Raw genomic sequence first — 21,651 nt, forward strand, 5'->3', positions numbered from 1 at the left:
CTGAAGAAATCCTGGGCGAAATCACTAAAATAAATCCAGGAATAATTGATGCAAAAATAGTTAGAGAAATCTCTAGAGAAATCCCTGACAGGTTCTATAGAAAAAATCTCCTGATGAATCTAAGGAAACCCTGAGAGAATGCCGGGAGAAACCCTGGTAGAAATAAATGAAGGAATCCCAGGAAAAATCACTGAAAGAATATCGGGAGGAATCCCCGAAGGTAACCCTGTAAGAATAAATGAACGAATTCCAGGAGCACTTGTTGCACTCAATGAAGCAATCCTGGAAGCAAGTGCTGAAGGAATTCCGGAAGAACTCAACGAAGGAAGCCCGGGAAAAAGTACCTGAAGGAAAACCTGGGAGATAACCCAAGAAAACTGATGGAATCCGGGTGAAAATCCCTGATGAATCCCTAAGCGAACCTTGGAGTAATCTCTGAAAGCATCTCAAAAGGAGACCCTTTGAATATGCTGGAGGAATCTCTAAGAGAATCCTGAGAGGAATCCCTTTAGAAATTCCGGAAGGAGTTTCTGAATAAATACCTGGAGAAATCTCTAAAGAAATCCTTGAAAAGATCTTTGAAGGAATCATTTTAAAAAATCTCAGTAGGAATCCCAAAGCAATTCCTGAAAAAAAATCCGAAAGCAAAAAATCAATGAAGGAATCAAAGGAGGAATCCCTGAAAAACTCAACTGAAATCTCCATAGATATCTCTAAATGAACTTTTCAAAATGTGGAAAGGAATCGCTGCAATAGTTAATAAAGGAATTTCAGATAGAATCGCGGAAGAAATCCCTGAAGGAATCCAGGAAGGAATCCCAGGAGGAACCCCAGAAGAAAACCCGAAGCGAAGGAATCCCGGAAGAAAACCGAGAAAGAATCCATGACACAATGTAGGAAATAATCCACATTAGAATCCCGAAAGGATTCCATGAAAAATCCCCAGGAGACGACACGCGCAGAAAAAGAAGGAATTCTGGGGGAACTTCAAAGAAAACCGGGAGGAATCAATAAAGACGACGCGCGCAGAAAAAGAAGAAATTCAGGGGGGAGCTTCAAAGAATCCCGGGAGGAATCAATTAAGGAATCTCGGGAGGGCTTCCTAAATGAAGCCTATAAAAATATATCCTGGAGGAACCCTTGACAGAATCCTGGTGGAATCGCAGGAAAAATCCCTGTAGAAAATCTGGGAATAACGTACGAAGGAAATCCGGAAGGTATCTTGGAGAAACTCCAAAGGAAATCCATAAAAGAATCACAGCAGAAATCAATGAAGAAATCCTAGTATCTCTGAAGAAATACCGGGAAGAGTCCCTGATAAAATCCAAGAGGATCTATCTAAATATATGCCGGAAAAAATCCTGGAAGAAATCCCGGGAGCAATCAATAAAGGAATATCGGAATGAATTCTGGAAGAAATCTTTTAAGAAGAAACAGAAAGAATCCTTGAAAGAATATATGAATGAAACTAGGGAAGCATGTCTAAAGGAAACCCGGTAAAAAATCAACGAATGAACAAAATGATCAATTCTTAAAGCAATCCTTTGAAGAAGCCAGAAAGAAATCACTGAAGGAATCCCGGAGAAAACCCAAAAATCCTTAGAGAGTTCCTGATGGAATATGGGAAATATTCTGTGAAAGAATTCGGGAGCAATCCCTCAAAGAATCTTGCAAGGAATCAATGAAGAAAAATATCACTGCATGAGCGCCGGGAGAAACCCCTAAAGAAATCCCGTGAGAAATCATACAAAGAATCCTAGGTGGAAGCCCTAGAGGAATCTCGGGAGGAATTCCAGGAAAAATCCAAAGATGGATACATGAAAGGATTCCATGCAAAATGGAGAACCAAGAGGAATTTATCGAGAAATCCTGGGAAGAATCCCTTCCGAATTCTCGGGGGAAACTACAAGATGAAACCAGACATGAATATCAAGAGAAATCCGTGAAGATTTATCAGGAGGAATTGCTGAAACAAGGCCCTTTGGAAGTCGGGGCCCGTAGCGTAGTGGCTACACGTTCACTTCATAAGTGGATGGACCCCCAATTGGACTGGAGAAGGAACAAGAGTCACACATCAACATCCTCGTGCTCATCATTCTACCATGATACGGTAGAAAGTGACAGCAGCGGTAACCAGTTCGATATAGTACAATTAGAATAGAATACATTTAGGCGCTGTACAAAGTATAAGGGGCTGTCCATAAACCACGTGGTCATTTTTTGGGACTTCTCAACCCCCAGAGGAAGCTCTCAGTTAATAACTGTAATAGCTGAGAAGCAGGTTTTGTCCCAGTGAGGACGTTACGCCAAGAAGAAGAAGAAGAACGTTGCTCATGAGGCACACTCTGATGGAAACAGTTGATCCCATTTGTATTCTGGTAGTACATCAATACGTTGGTGGATGCGATATTGTCCAAGTCATTTGCAGTCCAGAGGGTTGAAGAGTTGTCAGGACTACAAATACCGTAAACTGCAATGGAGAGTCTCCAAAATGCTTTCTTGGGTGCATCGTGGTTCCATTACTCAACTTAAAAATCATCAATATTGCCGTTGTCCAGAAAACCAATGGTGATCGTTCTCGGGTTAGGTACTAAATTCCGGAGTGCTAACGTTGGACCGAGTTTTGTTTCCGATAAGGCATCCGATTTGGCTGCGATTGTGCGGGAAAACTCGATCCATGCGACAGTCACAGGTTCTGCCCAACCACACTGGACAAGACCACTGTAACTGTATTGAGTCCCTAAAGAAGGTCTCAAACGGACCGAAACGTCGGACAAAACAAAATAACAGCGTTTTGATTTTGTCAAGTCTGAGAAGCCACAAAATATCAGTTTTTTTTACTTATTCGGCGCCTCATGGGCATAACTGAGCCGAAATCATTTGTTGTTTTTTACAATATATTTTACATTTTACAATATTTACTGCCTTAATGCTATGTTAGTTTGGGAAGCCGAAGTACTCACGGCTGTTTCGAGGTTAAGGATAAAAAAAATAAAATAAAATAAAATTGGGAAGGAGGGATTTAGGCGTCTTAAACTAAATTATTTGCTAACTTATACTAAAAACATTGATGGGGCAAAATGTCCTTATCTGAAATGGAACAAAAAAGAAAGGACTTTATCGGTAGACAACGACAAGAATAGGACAAACGGAAGGGGGGTGACGACAGACAGGGGCGAACAACAAAACCAAAGGGCGGACAACGAAAACAAGGAACGTACTACATCAAACTCTGACATCAACACGTTTCAAAAACTGGTAAATCAGGTTCATGTATTCCAGATCAAGTCCTGCCAACACTTCTCTAACGGGTTTCTGTTGTTTTCCTCGGACCCGGAGAATTTCATGCAGCTCTAAAACATCAGTTATCCATCGAAGCTTGATGAGGACTCATTTCGGAATCAGATGTGACAATGATGGATATGGTTCAGGCAGCCAGTAGTAGAGTAGCCAGCTGTAGATCGAAATTAGTGATCGATGCCGGCTTTGTATGAAATGGTATGCAAGGAGTTTAGGTACAGACCTGACCCCCCCTTGACCCGGTCCAAATTCGTTCCACTCGAGAGTGTAATAGAAAGATATATCCAGAAGAAGGTTGTATTTGCAGAAGGTCGTACATTAGTGATACTATTGTAAAACTATTGTTTTGGCAACATGAGGATCTTCGGCGACGATTAGTAGACGTAACGGAAATAATGGGGGTCCGAGCTCATTCATGATACAAATTCAAAAATTAAAGCATAGCCGAGGCGAGAAGCTTTCTCTGCCTCAGTGGAGTTATAATGGCTAAAAGAAAACGAGACTAAAACAGGTTATTCTTTTAAGTTAATCACTGGAATTGCTTAGACGACATCCATATAATTATGATGGAAGTAAATTCGGCGTCAAAGCCGACCGACAGGTTATCAAAAATCAAATTTTCTATAAACTTAAAGAATTCTGCAGATCTGGCATCCAAGCTAACGAGTCACAGGAATAGGCAAGCCATTTTGCAATTTTCAGCTATAAGAGTTATCACCCACACTCGCGCCTGGTTGAAGTTGAAGAGTTGGAACTGATTCCCCTCCTAGGTCGTTGCGAAGATTCCGCATTGATGATGGCAGCAAATATCTCTCGCCGCCAAGTTACGTGATGTTCTAAGGGAACCACGTTGTGGGGTTGGGGCATGACTCGTCCAGCAGCACAGCATGCGATTCTTGATAGTCGAAGGAAAGTTTTCGGCATCACGCAAGGCTTTTTTCTGTCCTGGGAAACAGTTTCCGGGAAGAGAAATTATTTAGGGTGCGATGGAAATGGAACTCGAGACTAAACTTTCCAGGGGCGATGAGATTTTAATCAGTGTAGGACAAATGTCGGCCCGGAGTTGAGCTGTGCGATAATGGGTGGCGGGTTTACTCGTCAGAAACAACGAAAGTGGGACTTATTCAAGTTTTATGAGAAAACTCGTGCAAATAAAATCATAATTGTGTTAAGAAGAGGATTCAGTTGATGAGATGAGACTGTAGTTGATTGTGATTAAGTACTCAAAACAGAAAATAGTATTCGTGGTACTAAATGTTTCATGTAGGATCCAAAAAGCTTCTTGGAAACATATTTAATTAAAGTGGGTCACAAAATATTTTCTTCGTCAAACTTTTTTGAAAATGTCTCAGAATGTCTCATGCCAATTTCCAAAATCTACAGTTACAGTACATTCTAAAATTATGGCTTAATATTAACTCTACTAATAACTGTGCTCGTTCACTACTCTTTCTTCCGACTAGGTATCATGGCCGGATCCAATCGTTCCGGTGATTTGGCCGACGCACAAAAGAGTATTCCCATCGGTACGATTGGTGCCATCCTGACCACCTCCACCGTATACCTATCCTGTGTGATGCTGTTCGCCGGCACGGTCGACAATTTACTACTGCGAGACAAGTGAGTATCACTACTGCCGCCATTAGTTGGCGTACTTTATCTCTGCAAAATCTAGCATCACGCCAATTAATGTTGTACCCTTTATCCACCCCGCACAGATTCGGTCAATCGATAGGAGGGAAGCTCGTGGTGGCAAACATGGCCTGGCCAAACCAGTGGGTCATCCTGATTGGATCGTTCCTGTCCACCCTCGGCGCCGGACTGCAAAGTTTAACGGGTGCTCCGCGTCTGCTGCAGGCCATCGCCCGGGACGGTATCATACCGTTCCTCGAGCCGTTTGCCGTGTCGTCAAAGCGTGGCGAACCGACCCGTGCCCTCATCCTGACGCTGCTCATCTGCCAGAGCGGTATCCTGCTCGGTAACGTCGATCTGCTCGCTCCGCTGCTGTCCATGTTCTTCCTGATGTGCTACGGATTCGTGAATCTGGCCTGTGCCGTCCAGACACTGCTACGGACGCCCAACTGGCGACCGCGCTTCAAGTTCTACCATTGGTGAGTAACGATTTACCGGTGTAGTAAGATGTACTTTTGGAACAAAGGATAAACATATTGACGGACTACGACTAATTATAAACTTTTTTACGGTAGATAAATGACAATCCAAAAATTGCGGAGAATTTGTCGCATTATGGGTGTTATGTCTCCATTCACATTTCACTGGAGACTAAAAAACCGCTTAGCTGCAGCGCGGATGCAGTGCTCTGATATATACACGGGTTTTATTTATCAATATAACACTGACTACAGCGCAATCGAAATTCAATCTATTTTTATAAAACCTGTTGTGTTTTCATGTTTGAAGTGCCATTTCCAGATTAAATTTTAATTGCATCCGTGACTCGACCAGACTTAATATCACCTGATGAATGACATTCGATACAAACCAATCTGACAGCCGGTCACGTGTGTCCGGTCGGTCATCCAGACAGAGCTGCTTGGATCTAGAAATCCTACATTATAGAGATATGCGAAAGCGGCCATTGTAAGCCAATCGAGCAGCGACAACTGTTAAAGTGTGAGCCAAATGAACATGTTTATTTTTCGTAGGAAGGCTTCGGTTGAAAAGTATTGCAATCAAAATAAAAAAAAATGTATTTTTTTAAGAAACAAAAATCCGCTTTTTTTAAAGCGCAATTATTATTAGGCGTTGCAAGAAAAATTTGGATTCATGGAAAATCCAAGACCACGGTCTGGAATATTTTCCCCACCAACGATCATAGGCACCTAACCTAACCTAATAAAAACTAACATTGCCGCTGTTTTCCTTCCTTCTACCGCCACTGTTAGTGCAACACTTTGCAATACACTTCATTATTTGAAAAAAAAAATACGACCACGAATTCTCAAACGTGAACAAAACAATCCGAACAACGGCAGAGTCACGCACAAAGTTTGATCATCTGGTTTCACGGCAAGTGTTGGCAGCTGTTGTAAACAAAACTAACAGCGTTGCCAAATCGACAGACGATCCGCTTATCTCTATAATGTAGGATTTCTAGTTGGATCTGTTGGTTCACATTGCCACCCCACATCTCACATCCAGCATTCGAGCGTGCAACAATTAATACATCCTTTTTCTTTGCTCCCGCTTCGTTCTTTCGTTTTTCACATGGCTGTTCCGGGCAACAATATCGGTTTCCGCTGGGCTGGGGATGCACCATCATTGGAACCCTCTGTGTGACGACAACCACCACCACCTCGACCACGACGCCACGGAAAACGACACAATGATTGCTGGTGCTGCTTTTGCTGTTGCTGCTACTACAATAGGTCACTATCACTGATTGGTCTAACGCTGTGCATGTCGATTATGTTCATGACATCGTGGTACTTTGCCCTGATTGCGATGGGAATGGCGGTGCTGATCTACAAGTACATCGAATACCGAGGGTAAGTACAACAAGTTGTAGTCTTGAATCCGTATGCTTTCCGTGGATGCTTTCAACCAGTCGCTGGGTAAAGCTTCCGATAAAGTTGTAAACAACAGTGCTTGATGAAGTACTTACTGACTGGCTTATCACAGTGACTCAATTTCTTATTCGTACGAAGAAAAATATTAACAATCACTATTGCTTGACTTTATACTTACTTGATACTTAATGAGCAAACAACTCGTACCGGTAAGTCTACGCCGAATAAAGCATTCACCTCCAAAGCAATGATCAAGAAACTAGGCCAATCGCTTTAGTCACCATGAACGTTTAGAACTTTTTATGCGGTCTGTTTAAAAAACCACGTTTTTAACCCTAATTCATCCACCCAGTGCCAGTGGTGATGGCGCTCCGGACATCTTCCCTATACCAAATATACCCATATTACATGGTTTCAGAGCCTAAAACTCAATTAAACAGCCGCCATCTTGAATTTTGATCATGGATGTTATATCGCCATCTTGGTTATTCTAGTCGCCATTTTTGGACTCCGGACATTTTCCTCATGCCAAATATGCCCGTATTGCACGGTTTTAGAGCCTAAAACTTCTTTGAACAGCCGCCATCTTGAATTTTGGACCGCCAGGATTTTAGACCACCATATTGGATATTCTGGTTGCCATTTTTGAACTTCGATCATCTTCCTCATACCAAATGCCCAAAACTTAAACAGTCGCCATCTTGAATGTTGGGCCGCCATCTTGAATTCTAGACCGCCATCTTGGCTATTGTGGTCGCCATTTTTTAACTCCGGACATATTAATTATACCAAATATACCCATATTGCATGGTTTTAGAGCCAGTCACCATGTTGAATTTGGAGTCGCCATCTTGGATTTTAGACTGCCATCTTGGATATTCTGATTGCCATTTTTGAACTTCGGTAATCTTCCTTATACCAAATGCATATTGCATGGTTTTAGAGCCTAAAACTCCATTAAACAGTCGACATCTTGAATTTGGAGCCGCCATCTTGGATTTTAGACCGCCATATTAGATATTCTGTTCGTTATTTTCCGACTCCGGACATTTTCCTCATACCAAATATACCCATATTGCATGGTTTAATGATGATGATTTTTGATGATGATTTTGTTCTACCATCTATTGTAGCAAGGCAGCTGCCTATAGCACTGGAATAATCTGAAAAGCGATTTGATCAAGATTGTGCTGTTGTTAGTGATCAGTCATTCTCCTGTATGAAAGGCCAAAAAGGGTTGTGCGGACCCGCAAGCAGAGACACTTGCGCAAAACCCGCATCAGGGAAAAGAATATCCTTCCAAAAGAAAGTTCTCACGAACAACTGCAAAATCAAGCCCTCGATTGACAGAATACTCCCAATAGATGGGGTCGAAGAGCCCGCCCTCAATCCATGAATTGTTAACAACAAGGAGGAGGCAGTCCCAGGCTCCTGTCAAATTCGTTTCAATCGGGTGCCCTGATGGTCCCTCCCTTTCCCAATATATGATATATATGATATGTTGTTTATATGTGTGATTGTTTAATATATGATAGAACATTCTTACCTTTTTGTTATCTGAAAACTAAAATGTTATGATTATATTTGGTTAGCATTTATTCATAAATTAAATTTACCTTAATCCTCCTGAAATAAAATGTCAATTAGCAGTAAAAATTCAAATAAAACATATACAGAAAAAAGTACACCAAAATTCCCAAGCAACACACATGTTACAATAGAGTTATGACAGCGCAAGTTTTCGTTGTATAGAAGTTTACTTTACGTAATTCTAACATTGTGTTGAAATAACGTAAAATAAACTTCTATACAACCAAAACTTACGCTATCGTAACTTTTATATAACATGTGTGTAACTTGGGTTAGATCTTAGAATGTACATAACTGCCTGATTACTTTAGACAGGAAAATATGTATACCCTGGTAGACGAGAATATCTAAATCATATCTCAAATCGAACACTTTTTGCTGTCATAGCTGGATGTGATTTTGATGAGTTATTCAAAATTCTAATGAATATCACACGAATAGCTCAAAGTGATATGATATCAGTTTTTATTCTTGCCGAAATAGCTGAAAATTTCTACATAAGAACAAGTTCAGCTCTTCTGCACGAAGTGGAACACATACAGGGGATAGACAAAATGATCGGGACAGGCAAAATTTTCCCTTCTCAAAGAATGTTCAAGTAGCTGTAACTTTTCGAAAAGTGCATCAAATATTCTCAAATTTTCACCGTAAGTTGATCAACTAGTTGTGTATCAGTGGACAAAATTTGAAAAATATCGGACTCTTCTGTACGAAGTTATAAATATTCTAGAAATTGGTAAAATTATCCGATAGTCAACTTTGAGCTGTTATATCTCCGGATTCAATGAACCGAACGCAATGAAATTTTGGCTGTTTATGACTTATATAATAACCTTTGAAAAACTTTTAACACAACTTAAAATTCTTAATACGAAAGAAAATTATTACGATATGTTTATTTTTCTAATAGAACACCAAATTTTCTTAAACTTCAACATCGTTTCAAAATTCAAGATGCTAAGTATAGTTCATTTAAATTCCCTCTAGCTGTCTTGATTATGAATATGTTTTGAGGGGAAAGTAACAACATAGCCTTCAATTAATAGAAAAAGTATTGGGATGCATATTAAAAATAGACCAGTTTACTAAAAAATCATGAAATTAATGAAATCGATATAACTTTTTCGGATGTTAATAATTTAAAGTTGTGTGAAACGTTTTCCAGAGCTCATTATATAAGTCATACATGGTCAAAATTTCATTGCATTCGGTTCGTTGAATTCGGATATATAACAGCTCAAAGTTGGCTATCGGAAAATTTTACCTTTTTCTAGAATATTTATAACTTCGTATAGAAAAGTCCGATCTTTCCCAAACTTTGTCCACTGATACACAACTAGTTTATCAACTTACAGTGAAAATTTGAGAATATTTGATGCACTTTTCGAAAAGTTACAGCTAGTTAAACATTTTTTGAAAAGTGAAAATTTTGTCTGTCCCGATCATTTTGTCTATCCCCTGTACACCCATAGAGATGGCTCAATGTTAGTGAAATGCCTTGTGCCCCTTTCTGAGCTGTGGAAACGAAGAACCGCATTCTCTTATTCCCATGTTATTTACAACAGCGAGCCACAGTTGAGTGGTAAGCATCGCCGCCTGTGAATCCTAAGGTCGTAGGTTCAATGCTGGATGCTGCCATTTTTTTATTTTTTTTTTCTAGAAAAAAGACAAATCTTGTCTGCTATTGTTTTGATCTTGTAATATCTTAACGAGCTATTATTGAGTAGTTCACCATGTTAGATTTTGCTATTATTTCTGTTCTTTTACCTCTTATATCAATCAAACCAATATCAGTTTTTGCTCTTCGGTAATTCAGTCAATCATAACTGATTATGCTATTCATCAGATTTTTCCACCTACTCGGGTAGCAAGATCTAAATTTGGTGTGGTAGATCTTACACCGCAACGCACCATTGTAAGGTGATCTACCAACGTTACGGGAACCCATATTGCATGGTTTAATAGCTCAAAACTCCATTGAACAGTCGCCATCTTGAATGTTGGACCGTCATCTTGAGTTTTGTACCGCCATCTTGGTTATTTTGGTTGCCATTTTTGAACTCCGGACATCTTCCTTATACCAAATATACCCATATTGCATAGTTTAAGAGCCCAAAACTCCATTAAACAGTCGCTATCTTGAACTTGGAGCCGCCATCTTAGATTTTAGACCGCCATATTGGATATTCTGGTTGCCATTTTTGAACTTCGGACATCTTCCCCATATGCATACTGCATGGTTTTAGAGCCTAAAACTCCTTCAAACAACTGGCATCTTGAATTTTTCCACACAAAATTCGTCAACCATGCCAAAGGTTACCAAAATCGGCGCAGTTTGGTGTGTCGCATGATAGGGATTTCGGATTTGTAAAGTTTTAAAACAACCAGTTCTACCAGTGCTGATTCGGATCTCTGAAATTGACATAACTCCGGAACGCCTTCATCGATCCGGACCATTTTTAATAGCAAACAATTAGGTAAAATTCTGGTTCGATTCGTGCTAAAATCCAATAAATCGGCCAATGGAAAGTGCTTTAAAAGTGAGTGATTTTTTTGTGCATAGGCAGGCATACACACATACAGATATCATCTCAATTCCTCGAACTGGGTTGATTGGTATATGTGACTTCACCCTCGGAGTCTTTTATCGAAAATTCGTTTATTGAGTGATCATGTAGCCTTTCATACTTTGGTGTACGAGAAAGGCAAACCGTCGTAAAAAAGTCAAGTCACGGTAGAAGTGAAAAAAGCCTAAAGGTTTCAAGGGTTCTAGAATGTTTCAGGTAGGGGGGTGGGTCTTTTAGTGACGTTTCTAGGGATTTGCAGAGGCGTTGCATAAACGGTTACATGGGGAATTTCAGAGGATTTCTGCTGTGTTACATAGGGCCCGAAGGGGTTTTAGGGGAATTGCAGAGGCATTTCAAGAAGCTTCAGAGGATGTTTTGCGGGTTTCAGACGCGTTACATAGCCGTTATATAGGGGTTTTCAGGGGTTTCGAAGAGTTTCAAGTGCGTTACAAAGGGTCCGAGGGGAATTAACCCGGAAGCGGTCGCGTCGTGTACTGAGTACACGCACCATGAAAAATACACGGTTGTGGTACACATCGTGAGCGTGGCGCCGTTGCAGGTAGTCAAAGACGCGACTGCTCGAGGGTTAAGGAGGATTTCAGAGACATTTGAGGAAGTTTCAGATGATTTTCGGCGGGTTGCAGGGACGTTACATTGACGTTTCCAGGTGTTTCGGAGGGTATCAGGTGCGTTACATAGAGTCCGAGAGGGTTTTAGGGGGATTCCGGAGGTATTTCAGGAAGTTTCAGATTATATTTGGCATGGGATCCGAGGGTTTTTAAGGGGGATTTCGAAGGCATTTCAAAAAGTTTCAGAGGATTTTCTGCGGTTTTCAGAGGATGTTACATTGACGTTCCCAGGCGTTTTGGAGGGTATCAGGTGCGTTATATGGAGTTTGAGAAGGTTTTAGGGGGATTTAGGAGGCATTTCAGGAAGTTTCAGAGGATATGTGGTGGGCTTGAGAGACGTTACATTAGTGTTATCTGGGGTTTCACAATACGCCCCTAAAATCCCACTTTAAACATCCGGGGACCACTGAAATCCTCTCAAACATTACTGAAACCACTCTAAAACATCATGTTTAGCCAACCTGAAACATCCAAAAATCCCCTAAAACGTATCTGACACCTCCCTGAATCTCCTTGAAACGCCCTGAAATACATTGAAACGCCCTTAAAAGCTTACCTGAAACATCATGGAACCCCCTAAATCCTCTGAAACGCATGTGAAGCCTTTCTGGAACGTTATGTAACTCCTTGAAACGCACTGAAACACCCCTGAAAGCCCACCTGAAACATCTTGGGACCCCATGCAACTCTGTAGAACCCCGTAAAACATCTCTGAAACCTCTCTGAAACGAAATGTTCTGTAACCCCTTGAAAGGCTTCAAAAAGCCCCCTGAAACACCCTGGAACCTCCTAAGAACCTCTGAAACACCTTTGAAACCTACCTGAAATGCCCCTAAAAACCCCTCTGGAACATCCTCGAACCCCCTGAATCCTAAGATCCCTCCTTAAACATCCGGGGACCCCTGGAATCCTCTCAAACGTTACTGAAAGCGTCATGTAACTAAAAGCCATCCTGAAACATCCAAAACTCCCCTAAAACGTATCTGGCACCTCCTTGAATCTCCTTGAAACGCTCTGAAACACATTGAAGCGCCCCTAAAAACGCACCTGAAACATCATGGAACCCCCTAAAACCCCTGAAACGCATCTGAAGCCTTTCTGAAACGTCATGTAGCTCCTTGAAACGCACTGAAACATCTTGAAACACCCCTAAAAGCCCACCTGAAACATCCTGGGACCCCCTGAAACTCTGTAGAACCTCGGAAAACGTCTCTGAAACCTCACTGAAACGAAACGTTCTGTAACCCCTTGAAGGGCCTCAAAAAGCCCACTGAAACACCCTGGAACCTCCTAACATTCTCTCAAACACCACTAAAACCTACCTGAAATGCCCCTAAAAACCCCTCTGGAACATCATTGAACCCTCTGTAACCTATAACTTTTTTTCCCAAATCTATCGTGACTTGACTTTTTACGTGGTTATTATTATAATAAAGCAGTTTTTACGACGTTTTTTGAAACGCGGTTTTTTGCGGTACCATTGCCTTCGTAAAAAAAAATAATTCAGTGTATGACGAATTTTCAAGAGGAAATTTTTATTTGAACTTCTTGTAAATTTTAAGGTAAATCTTCGGTTTAAATTTAAAAAAAAATGGAAAAGCTTGTTGAACAAATCACGGATAACAGAAAAAAAGATCTCAAAACACTTTTGTAAAATCCTGAAACTTCAGGAAGTCTGAAAAAAAATCGTTTCAATTGTGTGGAAAACAAGTAATTGAAGTATACTGTAAAAGTTCAAATGGAATCAGTTTAAAAAATCTCTAAGAATTATACTGGTACACATAAACTTTTCCAGAAATTTGCTCTGGATTTTTTTTTATGAAATTGCTCAAAAGATTATTCTCAAAACTCCCTTCGGAATTTTCTCGTGTTCCCTTCCGTACTTTCGTTTGGAGCTCCTCTTGGTATTCTTGATTGAATTCCTCACGGAGAATTCTTACAGATTCCTACCGAAATTATGTCAACAACTTCTCCGTAGCTCCTCCCGGGTATCCTTCAGTGACTTTTGCACAAATGCATGCAGTAATTGTTTCAATATTTTTGCGGGATTCCTTATTGAAAATCCTCCAGAATTTCTTCCTGAATGCTGACCAACAGTCTTTCCAGGATTTTCCAAGGATTTTAAACGTGGTTATGTAGAAATAGGTGTTTCTTCTGGTTTCTTCTAGTTTTTTCTATGATCTCGTCAAGATTAAACTTTCTCCCGAGAATTCTACAGACGTTTTTTCTTGGATATTTTCCGGGAATACTAGAAGGATTTACCTTGGAGCTACTTCCGAGATTTTCCTTAAAAGTTTTCCGGGATTCTTGCAAGAATTTCTCCCAGAGATTTTCTCAGGATTTCCTCCACTTTTGCTGTCCGTAATTCCTGTAGAATTCCCTCGATGGATTTCTTCCAGAATTCTAGGAAATTCTTCAGGAGTTTCTGCAAATATTTCTCATGAAGCTATTTCTGAGCTTTACTCATCTTGGAAACAGTAAATGGGTCCTTATATTTCCAATAGTATCTTTCATGATTTCTTCTAAACTTCCACATGATACTTTGCACAGAGTTTCTGCTGAGGTTGCTAACGGCGCTACTTCCGGGAGATTTCCAAAAAAATCTCAGGATTATATCCGGGATGATTGTTGAAGATTTGCTTGTAGAAAATCTCAAAAGGCAGCGTTAATTTATTGAGTAACGAATTGTTCAACCCTCTTCCTACTCTCTACTGCATTTTTGTATGAAACAACTAATATTTCTAAGTTATGTTATACAGAGTACACACTAAGATCAGCTCGGTATTTTCCCCATCTTTTTACTGAGTTCTCAACAGCAGATTTAACTCGGTACGCTCGGTTATTTATTTTGCGGATATTCTGTAAATGAGTTACCGAGCTCAGCTCACAAACTGTCAAAAGTTACTGAAGCACGGTAAATATCGTTACTGGTGAACGGTAAATACGATTACCGAGTGTACCGAAATAAATCTGCTGTTGAAAACTCAGTAAAAAGATGGAAAAAATACTGAACTCAGTGAAAAAATTACTGAGCTGGAACATCTGAATCTTAGTGTGTATGGTCGTATTGCCCCCTCCCTCTGGAGCGTTACATAATTTGTAAACGGCACCAAAGCAGAAATCCTGGGGGCATGCCCTGAGTAAGTCCATACGGAATCTTAAGAGAAGTGATTGAAGGAATCCCAGGAGGAGCTTCTGAGAAAACCTTAAGAGAAACTTCGGTAGACATCCGAAGTAAAGTCTTAGGACATATCGAAAAAAATGGAATAATCCCGGTAGAATATTTCGGGAAAACTATGGAAGCCACGAAAACCACAAAAAAAATCCCGTGATGAGCTCCGAAGAAATCTTGGGAAGTTCTCTGGAGGAGGAACTATTTACCGCAAAAGTGTCGGAGGGAACTTCTGCAAAAATTCCAAGAATATCTCTAGGAAAATTTTCCTAAAAAAAAACTCGTGTATAAATTTAGGGACAAACCTTTGAAAAACTCATAAAAATACCAGGAAGTGCTATTGGGAAGTTATCCTGGATAACGTCAAAGCGAAATTCTGGTAAAAACTTTGGGCAAATCATGGAAGTAAGTTCGGAAGAAGTCATGCGAGAGACTCTGGGAACGATTGGGGCTAACATTACGAAAAAAAAACTCTTGAAAAAACTTCAGAATGAGTTTAAGGGGGAACCTCTGGCGAAATTCCGGGATAAACTTAGCAGATATCTTGGAGGAATTCCTACAGAAATCCTTGGAGATTTTTGAGAATAATCTCAGAGTAAAACTCCCGGAACAAACTCTAAAAGACATTCATTAAAATTATCTGAGGGAAACAGCAGAAAAAAAAAACTTCAGTAGAGATCGCGCCTGGAATTCTGGGAGAAACTCCAGGAAAATAATGGAATCAAATTCTCGGGAGGAACTCCCTGCGAGACAAAACTGTATTGTTTGCATGATTAGCACGCTACAAAATCATTTACGCCAGAACCGGCAGAAACCGATGTCCAACATTAACATGGATCTTACATAGGCGACTTTCAGTTTGTGCTAAAGACAAGGATTTCCTAATGAATAGTCAAACCCCACGTTTATTAATACTTTGAATCCTACAAAGTAAATGTATTTTTATTCCATGTTTAAACCAAAAAAGTATGAGACATCCATTTTTGACAAAATTTTTTTCTTCCTGGAGTAACTTCTCCACTGGGACGAGCTTGTTTCTCAGCCTAGCGTTCTATGAGCACTTCCACAGTTATTAACTAAGAGCTTCCTCTGTCAATGACCATTTTGAATATGTATATCCCATGGCAGGTGCGAAAATAATATAAGCCCGTTCTGAAATTACTCATACTATAATAATTTTAATAGTTTCCCTAAAGCAGAAGTCTCCATCTTGGATTCCAAAATGGAGAGTTGAATTTGCTCGAGATATCTAGATAGATAAAATACTTTAAGATCTCTTAAGAAAACACAGGCTTTAATAAAATTTCAAATACCTACCTGTATACACACAGTCCTGTATGAATATGAAATCGAGTCACTGTCACACTGTTTACCCAACGTGCAAACACAAGCCAGAGCGCGCGCTACAAATCCCTGTGGTTAACGCCTCAATTGTGTCCAGCACCATACAATGGATGCAATTGACGCCCGATGAATAACTATAGGGAGCACCGATACCATCAATCTGAAAAGCACACCTGGTAATCCAATGTCCATTTTGTTGTTGTCGTTTCTCACTTTTACACTCAGAGCCGAGAAGGAATGGGGCGACGGTATCCGGGGTATTGCCCTGTCGGCCGCCCGCTACTCGCTGCTCCGGCTAGAGGAAGGCCCACCGCACACCAAGAACTGGCGCCCGCAGATCCTGATGCTGTCCAAGCTGAACGACGATTACACGCCCAAGTATCGCAAGCTGTTCTCGCTGGTGTCGCAGCTTAAAGCCGGCAAAGGTCTGGTGGTGGTCGTTTCGCTAATACAGGGCGATTTCACCAAACGAGCCGGCGAAGCGGCAGCTGCCAAGCAGAGCCTTCGCAAGCTGATGGAGGACGAAAAGGTGAAAGGATTCTGCGACGTGATGGTCGCGTCCAACGTGGCCGACGGATTGTCTCATGTGTAAGTGTTCCGGTCTCGGCTGCTGGACGACGGACAACGGATGAAATAAACATAATTATTCTCTTCTCGTCTTATCCAAACGACAGCGTTCAAACGATTGGTCTCGGTGGCATGAAGCCGAACACGGTGATTCTGGGTTGGCCGTACGGATGGCGCCAGAGTGAAGACGATCGCACGTGGCATGTGTTCTTGCAGACCGTACGGAACGTCAGTGCCGCCCGGATGGCCCTGCTGGTCCCGAAGGGCATCAACTTCTTCCCGACGTCGCAGGATAAGGTGAGTTTGATGAAGATAGTGTCTATGTGTTGTGCTTTTGTTCGTCTTTTTGTATTTGTATTTTGAGGGCAGCGTTCGTCAATAATAATCATTATAATTCTAATAATATTAGCTAATATCTATTAATTATAACAATATACAATATACATACATTGTGGTGCACAAGGTGGTGTATAAATGATCGGATAAACGCCAATTTTCATACAAAATGGCCAAGTTTTAGATGCTGTATCTATAATTTGCTTCGAAGGATTGTGCTCAGTTTTTGACACGGAATTACATCAATTGTATCAATGTTGCGTGTTTTGCGTGTTGTATCAATGTTGCGTGTTTTGTGTTTTCGTTTACAAGGCATGATAAGGCGTTCAAAATGCTCAAAAATTATCGGACAGCGGCACCCCTTTGATGTACAGTATGTCCCATAAAAGAATGCGAAAGTTTTTGAAGACATTGTTCACCTGGTTCCAATCGATAAACCATGCATTTATCTATTAGATTATATAGTCGAGACACTGATTTAACAATGACATAGAAACATTTAGTAATTTTAATCATAAATCTTTGAAAAAATAATGTTGAACATATGGATCTCAAAAACGTCCTTGGACACGAATGCTAACTTATTTGGTAAAGTGTCTTTAATAAAAATATAATAATAATAATAAAAGTCCACGCCTCAGAGGCCGTTTTTGAAGGCTGTTAATTTCTTAAAATTGCTCTCAGTCACATTCAATTGAATTTTATTTCTAGAACAGCACTTTCATAGCTTGACAAGGTTTTTAGGCGTCCGTTGGTGGTTTGAACAAATAAGAAAATTTTCTGTCTTTTAAATTATGGGACATTTACTGAAAATTGTAGTGTACGACAAATCAAAACTTTCAGAAAATAATATGTATGATGCATCAAACTGTTTTCAAGTACTACGTATTTGTGTCTATCATGAATGTAGGTTTATGAAACTTCATTAGCAAGAAATTATCTTCATTTATTTTCAAACAGTGTGAAGTTATTGGCTGATCAATCTAATACACGTCTTTTGAAATATGTCCATTTTTTAGTATTTGGTTCCTAAGCATCTGATATTGTTTTCAAACAGTTTTCTAAACATGGGCATTTTTAAGAGTACCTATTCCTGCGTGATTCCTATGCATTGAAAAGCTTCCATCCAAATTCGTTAAGCTCAAATAATTTGAGGAAAAATTGATTTATTTTAGAAATTGTGGGCAGTTATGAGGCATCGCATGTACGTAACCAATCAATATTTTGAAACAAATTTGAGATATCCTGTTTGATATCCACCTCCTTATTGTAGCCTTATCTTAAAAGGACGGATTTATTATCAATATTGCACCAAAAATTATTAGAAGACGAAAAAAATAAATTTTCACATTTTTTTATGGGACATACTGTACACGTGTAAAATTCAGCATATTGTAAGTTCCGTGTCAAAAATTGAGCTCATTCCATAAAACCAACCATAGTTCGAGCATCTCAAACTTGGCAATTTTGCAGGAAAATCAACGTTTGTTCGATCAATTATGCATCACAGTGTATAATACAAACATGTATACTTATTGTCCCCAATTCCAGAAACTTATGTTGGTTTAACCACTTGACACTGTAACACTTGACCTAGCATTTGAAACTTGATTACTTAACAATTGACCACTACATAAAAAATCGTATTAGCCATGGTTGAATCGCCGAAAATGATAATAATTTATTTTGAAGATTTTACAATAACAGAATATGAAGATGAGTAAAAAATTCTCGGCAATCTATTTATTGATTGCCGATCTGAGTTTGACCAACTGTCCAATCGTTTCGAGTGCAAGACCTAGTAAATCGATTGTGGGGAAATATCCTTGTACTTCTGAACATTTTTATCGAAGGCAATACGGCTTTCGATTATGAAGATATCATGATATGTATTTTTTTTTTTCATTTTCACCTTGGAGACTTCAACGATTTAAATACCGTCGTGCGGGGCTACTTTTGAAATGCGGGGCTACTTTGGACACTTTTGCATATGGATTTTTTGAATTCAAAATATGGTTCAAATCTGTTTGATGTCTTTGGGACTATTGTGAAGCAATAGTTTTCGCTTCATTTGCTTGAAATTATTTTTCAAACAGACCGTTTATTGCTTGTCAGGACGTGAAAAAACATCGAATAAACCAATATAATATACATAACGTATCAGAACATTTGGTCTGTAGGCATTGTTTCTACAGTTCATAAATTTCAAAGGGTTGATCAATTCATTCAAAATGTATCAACGTAGCATAAACAATCGAATATTTGTATCGTTATACGTTATAAATGACCGTTTCGCCCAAATAAAGGATTGATGGTCCCTTTTTTCAGGCTATCTATATAGCAATATCACGCTGCTCATAATACCAAAGGTAGCACAGAACCTTCTTAAAACGCATATTTTTATTGAAATTATGTATGGTACAGTATACTACAGTATTGGTACAAAGTAGTTTTCTATATAACCCTGGAATTTGAAATGCAGTATTGTTATAGATAACAATGTCCAAAGTAGCCCCCATCCGGTTCTATATGACATGTGTCCGATTGGTGTATGAACAACTTTTTTGTTTATTGATGGATTTAGTTCAAATTTTGCATACATCCTACATACATACTCACAATTATTATGTCTAAAAATTTTGGAAATCCATTCACTACTCTGGGAGTTATAATGTCATAAAGTTGAAAAACCATGAAAAAGTGTATAAAGAAACCCCGCACGACGGTAGTAAGACTTAGACGACGAACCCATGTGCCACAAATTTCCAAAAGCGTTGTTTAATCGCATGCTCTTTATCAGTGTCTTACGTAATGGAGGATAGTCTTCTTCTTCTTCTTTCTGGCTCTACGTCCTCACTGGGACTTAGCCTGCCTCGCTTCAACTTAGTGTTCTTTGAGCATTTCCACAATTGAGGGGCCCAGAATTAAAGGGGTGTAAGTGACCATTTTGTCGATTTTGAGCTGAGCATATCATAAAATTCTTCAGATTTCAAGCTTTCAGGAACTTTTTTAAGATTGTTTCTACGATGATTGGAAAAATTACAATAAATCAGAGAAAATTGGGTTGATTTTGAAGCGCCATACATTTTATATGGGATGAAAAATTTCTCAAAAACTTTAAACCTCATTTACTCGAAAGTAGGTTTTTGTCACTTACACCCCTTTGCTTCTAACCCCCTCAATTATTAACTGAAGGGCTTCCTTTGCCTGCCATTGCATGAATTTGTATATTGTGAGGCAAGAATAATGATACACTATGCCCAGGGAGTCGAGAAAATTTTCTCGACCGGAACGGGAATCGAACCCGCCGTCTCCGGATTGGCGATCCATAGCCTTAACCACTAGGCTAACTGGAGACCCCAAAATGGAGGATAGTGTACTACTTTTACTAAGAGACACCAAAAGCCAAAAGGTCCGCGCAATTCCAAATTTACGAAACAAACAAACGATTTTTGCACCTACAACGCCTTTTGGTTGGAAATGCCAGAGGGCTCCAGCTAACTATTCACAGCAATGGAAAATGAAGGAGGCTCGGAGTGATTAATAGATTTATTCCACATAGGTCATTCCATATATAGTCAACACCCAATCCCTTAAATTTCATACACGGTTTTCCACATTTGGAAAGATTAGCTAATTATTCTTCCAAATTTGGAAAACCGTCGTTTTCCACGCATTCCTTCCGACTATTACCAGTCATACTTGGACCTAATGGTCAACATTAGATCTAGTTTGCTCGCATCTGAAGAGAACTTGAAGCCGTTTTTCACCGACTGTGCGTGTCACCCTAAGTTTTTATATGATTTTTTTTTTATTTTCAGAAAATGATTAACTGGTTATAGCTTAATGTTAAGTGCTTAAATAATTCTCAAACTTTTGCTGTTAGTTGAATAACTAGTTGTCTTTCATGGTTCAAATAAAGAGAAGGGGATGAAGTTAGAGCGATTCTGTTATCGGGTTACCAATTTTAAACTAGGCATTGTAACTCTGGATTCGATGAACCGAATACAGTATGATGAGCTTTGAAAAACGTCGGGCCTAACATCAAATTGTTTATACTGCAATAATAAGAGCGATAAAGCTATTTTTCATATGCATCCAAAAAAATGCCAAAGCTTTAAGATCGTGTCCAAATTCAGGATGGTAAATGTTCTGATCGGCAGCAACAAAAGAGCCGGCGATGAATTGAAAAAATAATGGAACCATGTGAAAAATAGACCAATTCTCATTTTTTTCCATAAAATAAATTGAATCGCTATTACTTTTTATCTTACCTAAGTTTTGTTAAGTCTGGTTAAAAATGGTTCAAAGCTTACTATATGAGCCACGAATGCTACAAATGTCGTTTTATTTGGCTCACTGTTTCTAGAGGTATAATAGTATTGGCAATCCGATAAGTGGCCGGGGTTCTGCTAAACCGAACTAAGCGCCAAAAAGATAATTCCGAGATAATTAAGCTTAAAGTTCAACCACTCACAAATAAACAACAGCGGAGATTATTTGAAACTTTTCCGCACACAGGTAACTTACAAGCCTTCATTAACCATCATAAATTAAGAATACATATAAATTATTTGGAATCATTGATATAATTGCATTTTATTTCCTGGTACTTT

General features: G+C 39.5%; 1 protein-coding gene across 7 annotated transcripts in view; it reads left to right on the forward strand.

The window, feature by feature from the left end:
- The window catches only part of LOC109425809 (solute carrier family 12 member 4), an 836,994-nt gene that overhangs the window by 705,112 nt on the left and 110,231 nt on the right, over positions 1 to 21,651 (forward strand). For all 7 annotated transcript variants that reach the window (XM_062842513.1, XM_029865597.2, XM_062842512.1 and 4 more), the window contains exons 13-17: positions 4,764 to 4,920; positions 5,019 to 5,411; positions 6,690 to 6,809; positions 16,358 to 16,720; positions 16,807 to 16,996. In XM_062842513.1, coding sequence (XP_062698497.1) covers positions 4,764 to 4,920; positions 5,019 to 5,411; positions 6,690 to 6,809; positions 16,358 to 16,720; positions 16,807 to 16,996 — 1,223 coding nt within the window. The remainder of the gene's footprint in view (positions 1 to 4,763; positions 4,921 to 5,018; positions 5,412 to 6,689; positions 6,810 to 16,357; positions 16,721 to 16,806; positions 16,997 to 21,651) is intronic.

This window comes from Aedes albopictus, chromosome 3, assembly GCF_035046485.1.
Source record: "Aedes albopictus strain Foshan chromosome 3, AalbF5, whole genome shotgun sequence".
Classification (NCBI taxonomy): domain Eukaryota; kingdom Metazoa; phylum Arthropoda; class Insecta; order Diptera; family Culicidae; genus Aedes; species Aedes albopictus.